The sequence below is a fragment of the Aphidius gifuensis genome, linkage group LG6, assembly GCF_014905175.1.
Source record: "Aphidius gifuensis isolate YNYX2018 linkage group LG6, ASM1490517v1, whole genome shotgun sequence".
Taxonomy (NCBI): domain Eukaryota; kingdom Metazoa; phylum Arthropoda; class Insecta; order Hymenoptera; family Braconidae; genus Aphidius; species Aphidius gifuensis.
In genome coordinates this window covers 17,041,278-17,059,783 of record NC_057793.1, presented here as the reverse complement: position 1 = coordinate 17,059,783, position 18,506 = coordinate 17,041,278, and the positions used below count along the sequence as shown (strand labels likewise).

Genomic DNA, 18,506 nt, shown 5'->3' with positions numbered 1-18,506 from the left:
ACATTAGAAAGATATCGATAATTCGAAAACTATTCGCGCGATCAAAAAATTGTATTCGATTTTTTTTCTCTTTGATGAGTTTAGTCGACTTCCATTAATAAATAAATAAATAAAAAAAAATCAATATATCGAAATTTTAAAAAATATTATAACTCGAAAACTATTAGAGATATCGAAGTTTTTTTGAAAACATTTTCTTCTCCCCGACGATCTCTATTGATTGCCATCATTAAATTTGAGAATAATTCGTTATTTCAATAACTATACGACATAACCGATAAATAGCCGTTTTTTTTATATTTCAACTTCATTTTTACCCACTTTGCGCATTCGTAGGAATTTTTCGTAGAAACACGCCGAAGATGTTTACACATAATAAACCCGCGAGTTTAGATGGCTCACAAAATTTTTTTTTTTATTTGTTGATATATTTTTCTAGGTCTACCTTTACCACCTGTTCTCAATATAGTTGGTCTACCACGACCTCTTATTGATGTATTATTTGGTCTATCTGGTAGATTTTCTCTAATAGGTGTTTCTGGAGCTAGTTGGAAATCATTAATGGATTCATTGTCTGAAACATATTCATTATTAATTGATGGTTCATTATTAATTATTTTGAGGGAATTCGATGGTGGATTTTGGTTCACCATGTCCCCACCTTCACGTAGAATTTCTTCATACATATTATTATAATACTTATCATTCATGAATTTTGCACTGCGGCATATTATTATTTTTCGAGTTTCTGGATTCCATACTCTGTATGCTTTTGATGTATCTGAATATCCAACAAATACACATTTGTGTGCTCGTGAATCAAATTTGCCTTTGTTTATTTTGTTATCTAAGGCATATACTGTTGTCCCTAAAATTTGAAAATGGTCAACGTTTGGAATTTTATTTGTCCACAGCTCATGAGGCGTTTTGCCATTTAAAGGTTTTGTTGGACATTTGTTACGAATATAATTGGCTGTATTGATTGCTTCAGCCCAAAATATACCTGGTATTTCAGCATGTCGCATCATGCACTTTGCCATTTTATCCAGGGTTCTATTGTTACTTTCAGCTACGCCATTTTGTTGTGGTGTATATGGTACAGTTAACCTCCTCTTAATTCCATTTTTTTGTGGGAATTTATCAAAGTTTGAATAGCAGTATTCTCGACCATTATCTGTCTGTAACATTTTAATTTTCTTGCCAGTAAAATTTTCAACCATAGAATTATATATTTTAAATTTTTCTAACGCTTCATTTTTATGTTTTAAAAAATATACTTCACCCCATCTTGAGTAGTCATCTATGAAGGTGATGAAGAATCTGTGTCCACTGTGAGAAGGGCGTCGAAATGGACCGCTTACGTCACTGTGGACTATTTCTAGTCAATCTGTTGTCCTCCCGTCATTGGATTTTGGAAATGATTGATTGACAGCTTTTTCTTGAGCGCACACTTCACAGTTTTTAATTTCTTGAGGTGATTTTGGTGCATTTAGTACTCCTTGTTTACACATGAGCTTTATATCTTATTCGTTAACATGGCCTAGACGTTGATGCCATTTTTCAAAGTCATTTTTGGAATTGAATTCGGCAAGATTTGCAGCGTTTTGGCTCTCTTGGATATAGTATAGATTGCCAATTCGCTTTGCTGATATCAGTACATTATCATTTATGTCAGATATTGTCGCTTTTTCTTTTTCAAAGAGGATTTTATAATTTTTATCTGTCATTTTTGACACTGACAGTAAATTAGTTCTTGAATCATTCACATATAAAACACGATCTAGTTTCACTGTCTTTTGTTTATTACCATCATTAATGTTTATTTTAATTTTTACCAACAGCACTTATTTTTGTTGAATCATTATTGGCAAGGCTTAATTTTAAATTTGCTTTTTCAATTTGTTTAAATAGCAATTGTCAATATCATTGTTTGCAGTGATATGTGATGTACCACCACTATCTAAGCACCATAGATTTTTATCGTTTGATTTGTTAGCATTGTTTACATAATTCATTAATGCGATTTCTTCATTTGTTTGAGCACTTGCAGCGAGTTCAATATTTTCTTTGTATCCATCTTCTTCTTCTTCTTCTTCCGCATAATTTGCATGTTTATAAATATTTTTTGAATAGCAATCTTTTGCATGGTGGTTGTAACCATTGCACCTTGCACAGCGTATTGTATTGCTTGACTTTCTGTAATTTAATAAATAGCCGTTTTTTTCATATTTCAACTCCATTTTTAACCACTTTGCGCATTCGTAGGAATTTTTCGTAGAAACACGCCGAAGATGTTTACACATAATAAACCTGCGAGTCTAGATGGCTCACAAAATTTTTTATTATATTTTTAAATAACGCATGTTGCTTTATTTGCAAAATAAATTCGAAAAATCGAAATGATAAAACTAAATTAAATCAGAAGTTGCAAAAACATATTATTATTATTTTTTTTTTTTTAAATTCAATTCAATTTAAGCATATTTTAATATTAAATTAATACCTTCTTGTATGGATAAATTTGAATATTGCAAGCATGTTGCTCTTTCATTTCCAAAAATAAAAAAAAACAAGAAAAAAACGTAATTAAATAATAATAATAATAATAATTTACGATAATATATTTCTTTCAACAAAAAATGTAATAATTAACTATCTAGCAAAATTTGCTAATAATTAACATAAATATCAGTTATTTATCCATAATATATTCAAATATAGATATAATATTAATCCAGTAATATTATTTATATGTTTTTTTTTTTTTTGGCATATTACATTTTTTAATTTTAAAATGTCAAATTAGTACAATTTAACAAATTGTAAACAATTGTAACACCTTTTTTATCTGGAACTGCTGTTTTACCAGTGGATGTTGATGCATTATCATTGCTCATTGTTAAACAATCAATGTTAGTTTGTTGACTGTTTAAATTATCATTTTCATTATTATTTGCATCATACTTTGTTCTTTTACATTGTATTTCATCTGTTGTTATGTTTGTATTTTTTGATTTTAATTTTATTTCTTTAGTTATCATTCTACCAGCTTTGAGTTTTTGTTTCGTTGAATCATCAACATATCCACCGGCAACAGTATCAGATTTCTATTTGAATTGTCTCTTTAATGCTGTTATATCTGCATCAGCAACAGCATAAAGAGTGGCTGCTGTTCTTCTGAAGCAGTGGCCAGTATATAAATCAGGATCTTCTAGTTTTAAAAACAAAGCTATTTTTTTTGGTAATGTACCCATGATGTTCAGACCAATTACTTGACGAACACATTTGCCTTTCGTGTATTTAAAAAAAAAACGATCAGTCTGAACATATTTTGGACGTGCAGCTTGATAACGTTCAACAATATCTACAAAGTTGTCGTGAACAGTGAACAATTGAGGTTCGAGATTTTTTTTTAATAATATTAACAGTAAATAAAGAACCTTCTTTTTTACTATTTTTTACTTTTAACTCAGTCAATTCAGCTCTCCTCAGTTCACCACAAATTCAAAGTACAAGAGCAACCTAAAAAAAAAAAATTGAATTATTAATTTAATATTTGCTTATAATATTTAATTAAATACTGGACAATTATTTAAAATTAAACAATAATTCAATTTATCATTTACCTTTATTGCTAGATATTCATCTTCTGGGGCTGTATTCAAAAATCTTTCAACATCAGCAGCAGTAAAAGCTTTTGATTTAGTTGGACGATAACCAACTGATTCTTTTTTTAAAAAAAATTTTAATCTTGTGTATGTGGCTATGTCTATTTGTTCATTTCTTAATATTGTTGTTCTTAGCATGGAATAACGTGAATACATTGTTGATGGCTTGTATTTTTCATTTAGTTCATTAAAATACACCAATAAACCATCTTCAGTCGTTTTTTTTATTTTTTTTTTCAGCTTTCCATGCATTATAATTATCAAACTCTGCTAAATATTTGCCTTTAGATAAAGATGGTAACAAATTTAATGAAATTGCTTCAGCTTCCTCCAGGATTTCTGCTGGGACATTTTCATTGTCATCACTATCACTCTCACTTGTCTCTGGTATAATTTGATTCATGTTTAACCTCACTTTTTTCAATTTTTGAAGTGAAACTTCTCTACGGAGGGTAGCAAAAAAATTCGAGGCCCTGCTAGCGTTACGCGCTCGCGTTTACTTTCGCGTTTACTCTCTCGTGTACTCTCTTGTATACTTTCTGATATACTCCCTGCTATACGCTCGGTCGCAAGCTGATAAAGAGAGGAGAATTACATAGAGAGAAGGGAAGCCGGCAAGCATTATACATGCACTATATATAGCGTATAAACTCGGAGCGTCAGCTGCTATGTGTGTATGCGTGTGCGACTTTTTTTTTGTTTATTTACTTAATATTATCAAACAGTTTAACTGAGTTTAATACTTAAACAATTGATTTAAAAAAAAAATTTTTTTAACGTATTGAGCAATAGTTATCTCGCGGGTTTAAAGAATCATTATTATAATAACAATAAAATTATTATAAATATATATAAATGATGATAATTATAACAACAATAATTTTGATAATATTACCAATTATTCACAATAGTATTGATATTAATAAGAATATCTATAATAATAATATTTTGAATATAAATACTAATAGTTATCAATATTTATATATGAATGTTATTGTCAATGTTATTATTTATATTATTAATGTCACTGATATTATTGGAAAACGATAATATTATTGTTATAACAATATGTTATAATATATTATTACTAATATTATATTGATATTATTATTATCGATGATATTTCATTTATACTATGGTTATATAAGAATAATATTATTATAAATAATAATAACTCCATTACTCCAATAATATTATGATTAACAATAATATCAATATAATATTAGTAATAATATCGATGGTATTAATTATATCGTCGCATTAAAGAATGAAGGGCGTAAGTGCCAAAAACGTCAATTTTAAAGGAAAAAGGGCGTAAGTGCAAATTTATAAATTTTCGGGTTTTTCATCTAATATTAATACTTAAAAAAAAGGGAAAATGGGCGTAACAACCTTTGATAAAGAATAAAGGGCGTATGTCCAAGGATTGACTTAATTATTATGTATTGATTGTTTACTGATAATTATACATAATTTATTATCAATAAGAAAAATATAAAAATAATTACAAATCTTCATCTTTTATTGAAAATGATTTTGAGAATGGAAAAAAGGCGTAAGTCCCTGAACATACGCACTTTTTTTTTTCTCTAAGCCTTAAAATTGGATGCAAAGCCCGAAAATTTATAAATTCGCACTCACGCCCTTTTTCTTTTAGAAAAAAAAAAATTCCTAAAAATGGCACTTAAGCGCTTCTTATATTAATGTGACGATATAAATAATAAAATTTATCATAATAATATTCGAAATATAAATACTAATAATTATTATTAACTAATAATATTTATATTTAAATATTATTGTCAGTATTAATATTATTATTATTATTATTATTAATATTCAGCGTGACATGAAACTACTCTGAAAGAAGTTTCACTTCCCCTGCGCGTACTCGCAACACGCTAATTTTTTTTTTTTTTGAATAATATCGTCATCAATTATTCTTAATTTATTTTTTTAAACACTACAAATACCAAAATTTTTTTTTTTATAGTTTTTTTTATATCTATTTTATTGTGACCGGTTATAATTTGTGTCAATTAATGAATTTGGAGAGAACGAATAACGAAAAAAAAAAAACAGCTGACGTATTCCCATACAACAAAAAAGTTATGTTGACGGGACATTAGCTGATATAGTAGGCCCCTTGTACACAACAAATATTAAAATCACGGAAACGTGGAGTTACTCATTGTCCTACTCGGACGGAGTAAAGCAATTTAGTTGTGTTTACATCAAGGAAAGCAACTTACGCTCGCTTGTAAAGCAACTTACGCCTGCTTGGAAAGGAACTTGTGCTTGTGTCAGGAGAAAGCTAAAAATTAGCTTTCTATCTTCATCTGATAAAAAAAAAAACGTCTTGGTATCAATATAATAAATAAATAAATTCATTAATTAAATATTTAGTAAATTCAAGGGCATATAAAATACCAAGTGAGCAATTAAATTTTTTCCTTTTTATTTTTTAAATTATTTTTATATTATTTCAGCAATTAACATTTTAAATTTTCTCTCACAATATTATGTTTTTTATTTCGGTAGATGTACATCTGTATATTGTAATCATACACATTCCCTCCTCACCCGTTACCCTGTAAGGAATAACAAAATAAGATGAGTTTTTAATATTAACGTGAAATACCAAGTTGATTTATTCTAATTATTCTATGATTATTTGCCTATTCAATTTTGGTTGTACATATTCTTTTTTTTTTTTGGCTTCTTAAAAATGGCTTTAAAAAATGGCCTCATGGGCCATTTTTAAGAGGCCAAAAGAAAAGGCCATTTTTTGAGGCCATTTTTTCCATGTACAAGGATCAGATCGTCTTTTTTTCAAACTATATTTCACCATGTTGCCATGGTATTTACGGCAAGCTGAAATAACAGACGAATTTCCCGGCTCTGGTTATAAATATTATTTTTCTTAATGGTTAATGTGCTTGAAATATCAAAACAATCATTTAAACCATCGATGAACGTATGTCTTATTTTTAACTGATAAGCTGAATTTGAATCTTTTTTTAATTGAGCCCAGCATTCGTATAACTTTTTTATTTTCTTTAAAATATTATGTTCTGCCATGCAATGAAGATTTTTTTTTTTACCAATTGCTAATAGGTTTTTGCTTATTAATACCGCACTTTTATTGAGTGTATTTTTTTCTTCTAAGTGAAAAAAAATAAAAAGTTTCAAAATGTTGATTTTAGATGGAAAATCATTGTCGTCGATATTTTTTATAGATTTTCCAATCAACCAAAAATGTTCACTTCTTTTTTTTGGCATTTTTTTGAACACAGATAACAAACAATTATTTATAAATTGTTGAAAAAACAAATAAAACAAAATATAACAAAGAAAAATTCATTGACTAGCCACTTTCAATAGAAACAAAAGACTAAATTCTGTCACTCGAGTATGCTATATATTAATAGTGTGGGGGAGTGAAAAATAACAAAGAAAACGGTTTGTCTTGCTATTTAGGTAAAAAAAAAATTTGTTCGTTTCAAGAGTACGCACGAGGGGGAGCTTGAAAAGTCGTGAACCCGAGAAAGTCAAAATAAAAAGAAAAGAAAAAAAAAGTAAACACAAAACGAAAAAAATATCTTGAGCCAGAATTGTAATAGATAATCAATATATCGGTGATAGGTTTTATCATTTATTTCACTTAGAATCGAATTTCGAAAATCATTTAATTTACTTACTTTTTTTTTTTTTTTTTAAATTTGAAAAATATTTTTGAATAAGCATTTAAAAAAAAAAATTAAATAATTATTATGTTGTTCACGTTTGTTATTATGTAACCAATAAATAGAAATTGTTTTATACGTATAAAGAATGTTTTTTTGTTGTTAAAACCAAAGATTCATAATAACATTCAACTTTTATATGTTTAACTGTTTCATGGAAAAAAAATATCTATTTTTTCTATAAGCAAGAAATTAATTTCACTTCAAAACATGATCTTTAACTATCCTACAAAATTTTTTTTTTTTTTTGTAAATTTAAATAACTGAAAAAAAAAAAAATAGAAATTTTCAATTTTTTTTCGAAGAACGTCAGCCGTGACCTCTAAAAATCATTTTAAAATTTTGAAAAAATTGACAGAATTACATCTTTTCATAGGGAACATGGATTTCAGTGGAAGAACGCAAAAAAAAAAAATTTGGTTTTTTTTGGACCACCCTATTAAATATTTAATGGCTACCTCTATTTTGTGTATTTTTCAGTTAATTGATTCAATCTATATCACAACTTTCTCTCAATTTGTTCAATATTCGAACAGATTATTTATTGACGTAGTCATAGTAATAAATAAATAGTATATAAATGTTTAAAGCTCATACTTACCTTTGTTTCTCAAATCCTTTATAAAATTGAAATTTTGAAACAAATTGTTTCACAACGTTGTCAAGGGAATAAATAAATAAATATAAAAAAAACAGAGAATAATTTATAATTACTTACCTTCATAGCCTTACTTTCGTTGCACCCATCTTGTATTGAAATAAATAAAATAATACTCAAAACGGGGCTGAAGTTGACAGTCACGTTAGCGGCCGAAATTTCAGAGACCAGCGCTCCATACGGTGTATGCAGGGCCCTGGGTTTTCAAAATTCATACGAATGTGTGATAGGCAATTCAAGTGAATTTTTTTCATTGGTGTATTTTAGACTCGGATAGATTACCGAGCTTTTTAATAAATCATTCGGACTTTTTAGATATTTTAACCCTTTTTTCGAATTTTAAATTAAAAAAAAATTCCTCAGTCTTTAGAAAAGTTTAGTTGGACAAAGTAGAAGCGTGGTAATTTTTTTAACGTAAAAAAACATTTGTAAAAAAAAAATCAAGTCGTTATCCGTGGTCACTAGTGGTCAGTTAACCCTTTTCATTTTAAAAAAATTCCCAAGTCCCCAAAAAGGTTTAGTTGAACAAAGTAAAAGCGTGGTAATTTTTTTAACGTTGTCCTTTTTTTTTAAAGGAATTTTTTTATTAAAAAAAGGGTTAACTGACCACGAGTGACCACGGCTAACGACTTGATATTTTTTTTACAGGTGTATTTCGACGTTAAAAAAATTACCACGCTTTTACTTTGTCCAACTAAACCTTTTTGAGTATTTGGGAATTTTTTTAAAATGAAAAGGGTTGACTGACCACTAGTGACCACAGGTAGCGACTTGATTTTTTCTTTACAAATGTATTTTTACGTTTAAAAAATTACCACACTTTAACTTTGTCCAACTAAACCTTTTTAAAGACTCAGGAATTTTTTTATTGAAAAAAGGGTTAACTGACGACGAGTGACCACGGCTAGCGACTTGATTTTTTTTTTACAGGTGTATTTTAACGTTAAAAAAATTACCACGCTTTAACTTTGTCGAACTAAACCTTTTTAAAGACTCAGGAATTTTTTTATTAAAAAAAGGGTTAACTGACCACGAGTGACCACGGCTAACGACTTGATATTTTTTTTACAGGTGTATTTCGATGTTAAAAAAATTACCACGCTTTTACTTTGTCCAACTAAACCTTTTTGAGTATTTGGGAATTTTTTTAAAATGAAAAGGGTTGACTGACCACTAGTGACCACAGGTAGCGACTTGATTTTTTCTTTACAAATGTATTTTTACGTTTAAAAAATTACCACACTTTAACTTTGTCCAACTAAACCTTTTTAAAGACTCAGGAATTTTTTTATTGAAAAAAGGGTTAACTGACGACGAGTGACCACGGCTAGCGACTTGATTTTTTTTTTACAGGTGTATTTTAACGTTAAAAAAATTACCACGCTTTAACTTTGTCGAACTAAACCTTTTTAAAGACTCAGGAATGTTTTTTATTAAAAAAAGGGTTAACTGACCACGAGTGACCACGGCTAGCGACTTGATTTTTTTTTTACAGGTGTATTTCAACGTTAAAAAATTACCACGCTTTAACTTTGTCCAACTAAACTTTTTTAAAGACTCGGGAATTTTTTTTTTTAAAAAAAGGGTTAACTGACCACGAGTGACCACGGCTAGCGACTTGATTTTTTTTTTACAGGTGTATAACAACGTTAAAAAAATTACCACGTTTTTACTTTGTCCAACTAATCCTTTTTAAAGACTGAGGAATTTTTTTTTCTTTTTCAAATAAAATAAAGGGTTGAATATTACTAAGTAATTATAATTAGCGCGTTGATAAATCTTGTTACATCGTTTTTCATAATTATTTACTTCTTCTCTATTCTAATCCAATCACTTTATTTTGTTTTATCGAATTTTTAAGCTCGGGGCCCGGGCATCTAACACGCCCCTGCCTCCGCTGCTGACTTGACTGCCAACTTCAGCCCCGTATTCAATTTTCGATTTTTTGGTAGCAAATAAACGTCAGAATTTCTTCCGATGAATTTTTTTTAAATTTTCATGCTATTTTTTTTTTTTAGATATCGGATGTCAAAGTTGACAACTTCAACACATAAAGGCAGGGGCATAGGGCATAGGGGCAGATGACATATTTACGCTTGTCGTTAAAAAAATTTTTACTACTACTATTTTTCAACTATCAGTTTGTTTTTCTTTACAATACGGATTACATACTATTGGGCCCAAACTTTGTTCGACGATGGGATTTACTTTCAACCTTAATTATTTAAATGAAATTTTCTTTATTTATTTTTTGAATGGATTAATAAGGTATGATGATAATTATTAAATAATGTCGCGTTGCCATTTTCATTATCATTAAAGACAGAATAATAGAAAATCTAAACTAAGGTTATCCAATAAAGTAATCATTACGTACTGACGGACTGAATTTTATTATTTTGAACATTAACATTTTCATTTTATTACACATTTTCTATTGATAACACATTCCATTTAAACCGAATATTTACCAAAATTTTTAGGCTTGTAACTTTATTTTGACCTACACTTCTATTCATCTATCGGCCTGATGATTCCTAAGCTAGTTGATCTAAAAACATTATCGTTCATTTTTTTTCAATTTTTTGATTATGTTTAAATGCAAATAGATGAATCGTTTCGGACTATAGCGCGTTCTCTCTCTAATTCTAACTCTGTGATTGTATGAGTGTGAAGCAGCCACTACCGAAGCGCCACGTGTTGACTCTGCCGATATAATTGATACCATCGATATTATTACTAATATTATATTGATATTATTGTTAATCATGATATTATTGGAGTTATTATTATTTATAATATTATTATTCATATATAACCATAGTATACATAAAAGAATAATATTAAAAAATATCATCGATAATAATATCAATGATACTAATAATATTGATAATAATATTGACAATAATATTTCTATATAAATATTGATAATTATGAGTATTTATATTCAAAATATTATTATTATAGATATTATTGATTAATATCAATACTATTGTGAATAATTGATAATATAATCGAAATTATTGTTGTTATAATTATCATCATTGTAACCGATTTTCTGACCTGCGCGGCGAGAACTATTGGCCAAGGTTAACAACGAGGATTTCTTACCATCCTCCTCAAAATCACCGGGGGGAGCCATTTTGGTTATCTCGGAAGCCAACAACCGTGGGCGTCACGAGAACTTATTCGGGAGCCTAACTCAGTCTTAGAAACGGTAGAGGGGCGCGGTCCACCTGATTGGATTATGAAATACGCAACCGAACCTGAGGAAACCATCGTGAACCAAGTATAGTGTGTTACATACGCCTATATAACGTTGCGACTATACTATAGTAAAATACCTACGTCACAAGGATCGTAAGTGTGGGAGCAAATAGTCTACACGTGAGGTATGTATTTTGTATAGGGAACCATACAGCGATCCATCCGTGACCAGGTCTTACACATACGTTGCCATTGCAATAATAATATATCTCAATATTATTATTATTGTTATTATTTACAGCGATCCATTCGTGAACTCACACATACACATTTATGTGTGATGATGGTCTAACCATCACATACACATTATGTAGCGAGAATATAATAATAATAATTATTATAATAAGAGAGCAATATAGCGTGATCATTAGTATTAGTCCGTCATTGGAAATTCGAGCAGAGTTTTACCAGGACTTGACGTCTGATACCTAGAGAGAATTTACGAGAGATCCAAACGATGTCGAGAGAACCAGTAGTGAACCAAGAGAGCCAGTCAAGAGAAGGTAGTGATCAGTACGAGAGCCAGACAAGTTGTGTCGTCTAACGACGACGTTTAGTGCTTAGCTGCTGTGAGCTCTCACCCCACTCAGTAGCACTCTCCTACCTATCGCCCCGGACATGCGCAGCACACTTTCCTAGCCCGCAGTTCGATAGGTTTACGATCGGGCTTCGTACGCAGCCTTCGGTGAGTTCATCTCTTCGATGGAGGAGTGTGGCCTTCGCCACAATAAGGTTTGGTGTATCAAGACATCTTATAAACATCGAACAGGCGCCCCATTGATGTCATTTATAATAGTCTTGACCCTACACAGAGCCTTGCACTAGTGATCCTTTATTTATTAATAACCAACTCCCATTAGTTAATAACACGCAAACGTTAACAAATAAATAATCTGTATTCTTTCCGATGATTATTTATTTCGAGAACCCACGAAATAATAAATTTCGTTACAATATATATTTATAGTATGAAAAATAATAATAACAATAATTTTATTGTTATTATAATAATCATTCTTTAAACACGCGAGATAACTATTGCTTGGTACGTTTAAATGAATTTTTTTTTTAAATTAATTATTTAAGTATTAAACTCAGTTGAACTGTTTAATAATATTTAAATAAAAAAAAAAAAGTCGCACACGCATACACACATACCAGCTGACGCTCCGAGTTTATACGCTATATATAGTACATGAAGAATGGTTGCCGGCTTCCTTTCTCTCTATGTAATACTCCCCTCTTTATCCACTTGTGACCGAGAGTATACGAGAGCGAGTGACTGAGCGTATACCGGATAGTATACGAAAGCGTATGACGGTAGTGGGCTTCGAATTTTGTCGCTACCCTCTGTAAAGAAGTTTCACTTAAAAAAAATGATCATATACAGTTGCTGAAGCAACTGTGCCTTCCCTGCGGGGGGAATTTTAATTTCTTCTTTAATATATATTAAAATTCGTGACTACAAATTTATTTCATTCTCTATTGTTACAATGATTATTGTTACAGCTAAAATTTATTTAATTTTCATTTATTTTGCTTGTTCCTTCTAATGGGTCATCTCCATGTCCAGAATCGCTTTCTTCTAACCTTTTAAACTCTCTTTTTTTATTCATTTTGTTGTACTATGATTTTAGCCTGTCAATGTTAAATATTTATTACAAAATTGTCGAGTTCGATTGTATTTATTCTATTTACTTTTTTCTCTCGGTTGAATCAGGAATTAACGTTTTAGTTGTTGCTCAAGTCGTCATTATATTTTTAATTTTTTTATATTTATTTATTTTCAATTCCTTTAATACTATCAAATCACCCTTTTTTCCCGAGAAATTTTCTGCTTTTTTATTCTATATAGTTAGTTAAATCTAAAATATATTTTCTTTGGTAAATTTATTATCTTTATTTAGTTTAATCAAACTTTTTTTCATTTAAATTTTATTTTACTTCATAATCACTGTCGTCTGCTAATGTTATTGTTCTTTATTTCAATAACCGTCCTGAGATTGCATATATAAATTCCACTTCATTTATTGCTATTATGATTGCGATGATATCTAAATAATGTCATTATTACTATTAAATTTTTTTTTTTTGCTAAAATTATTTTTGCCTGCAAATGAATTAATTGGTAGATGTACAATTTCTTGTATTTTTTTAAACTCGAAATTAATGTTTGGTATATTTTCATTTTCCTCATCGTCATCGAATTTTATATTAGCTTCTACTGGTATCATTATTTCTTTATTATTTATTGATGGGTATTGTTCATTGATTTTTCTCACTAATCCTCCAGTCATCGTATATATTTTGTTTAAATTGAATATTTGATAATTTATCTTGTTAATAATTTTTTTTAAAATCTTTTTGTTGAAAAATCTTGTTGAAAAATATGATTTTTCCATGATATTTTGCTATACTTTTCTTTTTTGTTTACTGATATTTTCCTAATATTTTTCTATAATTATCGTATTTTTCTTTATATTCAGTGATTGTTCTATATTTTCGTTTATTCGTTTATATATTCTTTATTTTCCATATTCATCGTGTTGAGATTAATTAAGGGACTTAGAAAATTTTCGGGGAGGGGGGGGGGCATAATTGATATGTTCCCTTATTTATCCTTTTTTTTCTTTATATTAAGTCACTTGTCTATATTTTCCTTCATATTCACTGATATTTTCCCATTTTTATCGTTTTTTTCTTTCCATTCACTGATTTCTCTTCAATATTTTCCTATTTTTTTCTACATTTTTCTTTACATTTACTGATATTTTACCATATGTATCGTATTTTTCTTCATATTCAGTGATTTTTCCTTCATATTTACTGATATTTTCCATATTTATCGTATTTTTCTTTCTATTCAGTAAGTTTTCCTTGATATTTATTGATATTTTCCCATAATTATGAGAGTTTTCTTTAAATTTACCCTTTTTTTTATATTTACTGATATTTTTCCGAATTTATCGGTTTTTTCTTCATATTTAGCAATTATTTCTTTATATTCAGTAGTTTTTCCTCTATATTTGCTGATATTTTCCCATATTTATTCTCTTTTTTTTCTTTATATTCACTGAATTTTCTTTGATATTTTCCTACATCGTTCTTTACATTTACTGATATTTTCCCATATATATCGTATTTTTCTTCATATTCAGTGATTTTGCCTTCATATTTACTGATATTTTTCTATATTTATCGGTTTTTTCTTTATATTCAGTAATTTTTCCTTCATATTTACTGATATTTTCCCATATTTATCGTTTTTTTTTTTTTATATTCAGTAATTTTTCTATATTTTCCTTCATATTTAATGATGTTCCCTATATTTATCGTATTGAGATTAAGGGACTTAGAAAATTTTCGGGAAGAAGGGGGGTCTACCATGGTTGGGGGGGGGGGGCCGATGAAAAGCAAAAACAATAGAAAATTAAAATTCCCTAAAAATAGATACTTTTTATATAAATAAAATTTCAAATAAATTAGGGTGTTTTAATTTTGCCATTATCAAGTTGAATACTGGAATCAGTCCCCTGAAAAATAGTAATTTTATGGGAAAAAAGAAAAATAATTTTGAAGATTCACAACCAAAAGATCGTCTGATATTGTATGTATTTTTCATTTTGAATATTTAAAAAATCATTTACAAAAAAAAAGTAATTTTTGATTCAATTTAAATCATTTTTTTTCATAACGTTGTAATATAGTCAAGGAAATAATACAAGAAATAAAAATCATCCGTCGAGCGGAATCGAGATTGAAGAATCTCGCCGCGCAGATGGAAATAGGTGATTTAAAAGAAATAAATAGTGATTCAGATGTAAAAATAATAATGAGGATTCAGAAGATAAAAAAAATTATTGGGTTATAAATAATGTGAAAGAGTGGTGTAGGAAGCAGGAAAAATTTTGATAAGAATGTCTTAAAACCTAAATAAAAAATTCTATCCAAACAATTTTCTCGTAAAAAAAATATAATTTTACCTACACTAATTAATTCATTATCAAATGTATTTTTTTATTTTTATTATTTTTATCACAAACATAATAGCTAAAAATACAATTATGATAGTAATTTTGACTTTTAAAAGAAATATAGAATAAAATCTTAAAACAGTTTGTTGCATCCAATAAGATGTACAAACACTATTTTTTAAAGTTAGATAAGTGAAATTAGATAAGAATTAGACGATAAATTGAAAGAGGTAAATAAAAAAAAAATTGTGAGCCATCTAGACTCGCGGGTTTATTATGTGTAAACATCTTCGGCGTGTTGTTGTAATTGAACAAAATACTAATAAGTACACTTTTAAACAAATTTTTTTCATTCATTTATGAAAATATTGTTTGTTTTTATTTTATTTTTTTCTATTTTCATACAAATATTGTTGTTCAGTAACTTTCAATAATCAATGATTTTAAAGTTTCAATATATAGATTTTTTTTGCTAATTTTGTATTAACGATTGATAAAACTCATCAAGTAGAAAAAAAAGTTCAAAAATAAATTTTTTAATATATTCCGAATATTTTTCGTATTATCGACATTATTCTGGTATTGGTGGTAATTTGTTTCGTGATTGATAATATAATAGAGCTAAGGAAAAGATGTAGCTGAGTAAAATATTTTGGATGTTAAAAATATGGAGGTATTGTTTGTTTGGCTATAGTTGACACTAAGTTAAAAATATAGCTAAGGGGAAATTTAGCTAATGAAAAGATGTAGCTGAGGAAAAAATTGAGCTGTTAAAATTATGTAGATACTGTGTATTTAGCTATAATTGAGACTAAGTAAAACATTAAGCGGCTAAGTAAAAAATGCAGCGAAGTAAAATATCTAGCTAAGGAAAAAATCTACCTAAGGAGAAGATGTAGCTGAGGGAAAAATAAAGTCGGTAAAATTGTAAAGATATTGTGTGTTTGCCTATAATTAAGATAAAGTAAAAGATCAAGCGGCTAAGTAAATAATACAGCTAAGTAAAAAATCTAGCTAAGAAAAAAATTTAGCTAAGGAAAAGATGTAGCTGAAGGAAAAATTAAGCTGATAAAAAAATTTTTGGCTATAACGGAGACTAAGTAAAAAGTCTAGCAGCTAAGTAAAAAAATCTAAGGCTGAGTTAAACATCAAGCGGTTAGAAAAAAAAAAAAAAATTGAATATATCGAAATTTTAATTTTGACGTTCTTTTTTACTCGATGAGTTTTATTATTAGCCATTATTATATTTGCAAATAAAATATATATGGCGGTTTCTATGCCAAATCACAGGGTTAAAACCCTTCGCCCTTCAGATTTAATTGATTTTTTTTTTTTCGACTTAATTTTAGGTCGAAAAACAACCTGAAATTTTTTCAAAATTTTTTCATAATTTTTTCAACCCTTAATAAAAAAAAACCACCCCCGTACAAGAGGGGAAGGCAAGAAGGCCATTTTTAAAATTTATAATTTTTTTTTGAGAAACTCTTCTGTGAAGCAGAATACAATTTTTCATATTTATGGAGTGGGCCGAGACACGCTTGTATTGTTTTTTTTTTTTTTTCGGATAAAAATTTACTTAAATTTTTTTTTTCGAATTTTATTTTATTGAGAAATACAAAATATCAATGTTTATTTTGGTAGAAATCATCGAGTTGAACAAAAAAGTCATCTACAAAAAATCGATATATCGAAAAAATTTTGATATATCGATTTTTTAATAGAAGAACAGAAGGTATAAAGAATACATTTGTTTTTTAAATTTGGTATATTACAGATTATCATTATGTTCATGGAGATTTTTTAAATTATGATTTGTTATTATTATTATAATTATCATTATTATAATTATAATTATTATTATGTAATAATTGTAGTATTACATTTACAAAATTTTAAATTTTTTGCTTATTGATGATGACGAATAACGCTTACATAATATATATCCGTCTCCTACAGGGACGAAAAAGTGTAAGCTCTGTATTGCTTGAACTCGTCGAGGATTTTGGAAGCGGGTTTCAAGTTCTTTTTGAACTTGATCATAAAACTCTTGGCTTGCATACTGAACAGCTATATTCGGCAAACAACCTGTTTCATTTGCCCAATCAAAAAGCTCTCTTGGACTCGTAATTTGCTTGTCAGCTGGTCTCTGCAAGCTTGCTCTCGCAGCTTGTCTTTTGATTGTTCCTCCAACACCGTCACAAGGACCTTTTCCATGGGCAGTTGCGAAAAAATGCCATTCAGCTTCAACGCCAAAATCATTTTTGTGATTGCATAAATTTATAATATTCTTGTAATTTTTAAATTGTTGGGGTGCACCATCCGAGAAATAATATATCTTTTTTACTACATTACTCAACGTTTTAATAAAATTGATAATCATTCCATTGTAATGATGCACAGCGACAGTATCATGAGTGGTGCAATCTGATATGATTGACAAGCTTTTATGACCACCTTGGTAGTAAATAACTGCTGTGTAAATAGTAGCTTGTGAGTTATTCCAATGATAACCTGGCACAGCATTCTGAATCACGAATGCATAATTTTCGGCAAAATCACAAATAACAAGAAACTCACCAACACCTAATGTCTCTTTAAGATGTTTCATGTAATTTCCTTGTGATTTTGCAATAAAAGAATGAGGCCTCAAATTAACTACCTCTACACAAAACTCATCAATGAATTCAGTAGAATCCTTTATAAAACTTTCCAAAGTTGTTCTTGGTTTTGAAACCCACTGTTTATACTGAATTTGAGTGATTTCTGACTCAAAAAACTGATTTTCTAGTACGGATCGAAGATTTTGTAAGTTTGGGCAACGTTTACACTCATTTAAAAAACATTTATCTGTTGAATTATGACAGGAAATAGCATCGATACAGTCTTGATAATTTACTAATGGCAGTTCGGTATTTTTTGTTAGATCAGACAAATTACAACCTGAAAAAAAAAAATAATTATTTTTTTTACAAAGTAATTTGTTGATTTATTCATCTTTGAACTTTTCAATATAGTTTCATTTCAACTCGATCTTTAATCAATAGAATTTTTTAATGATGATTCGTTCATAGATGATTTATTGATTAATTTTTTGCATGGTAATTTGAATCATAAGAAATTTGCTACAAACTCTTACGTACCTAAAATCATAAGTTTAAAATTTTGATGAATCGAACACACGCAGATTGTATGT

General features: G+C 28.6%; 1 protein-coding gene across 1 annotated transcript; it reads right to left on the bottom strand.

The window, feature by feature from the left end:
* Positions 1-2,754: 2,754 nt before the first annotated feature.
* On the bottom strand, positions 2,755-4,052 carry LOC122859605. The gene is made up of 2 exons (XM_044163297.1): positions 3,627-4,052; positions 2,755-3,522 (listed from the first exon to the last, which is right to left on the bottom strand). The coding sequence occupies exons 1-2, from the start codon at positions 3,918-3,920 to the stop codon at positions 3,505-3,507; spliced, it is 312 nt and encodes a 103-aa protein (XP_044019232.1). The 5' UTR covers positions 3,921-4,052; the 3' UTR covers positions 2,755-3,504.
* Positions 4,053-18,506: the final 14,454 nt, after the last annotated feature.

Bases quoted from the DNA above. Each gene is read 5' to 3' on its own strand.
- LOC122859605 (XM_044163297.1), bottom strand. From the start codon at position 3,920: ATGCATGGAAAGCTGAAAAAAAAAATAAAAAAAACGACTGAAGATGGT.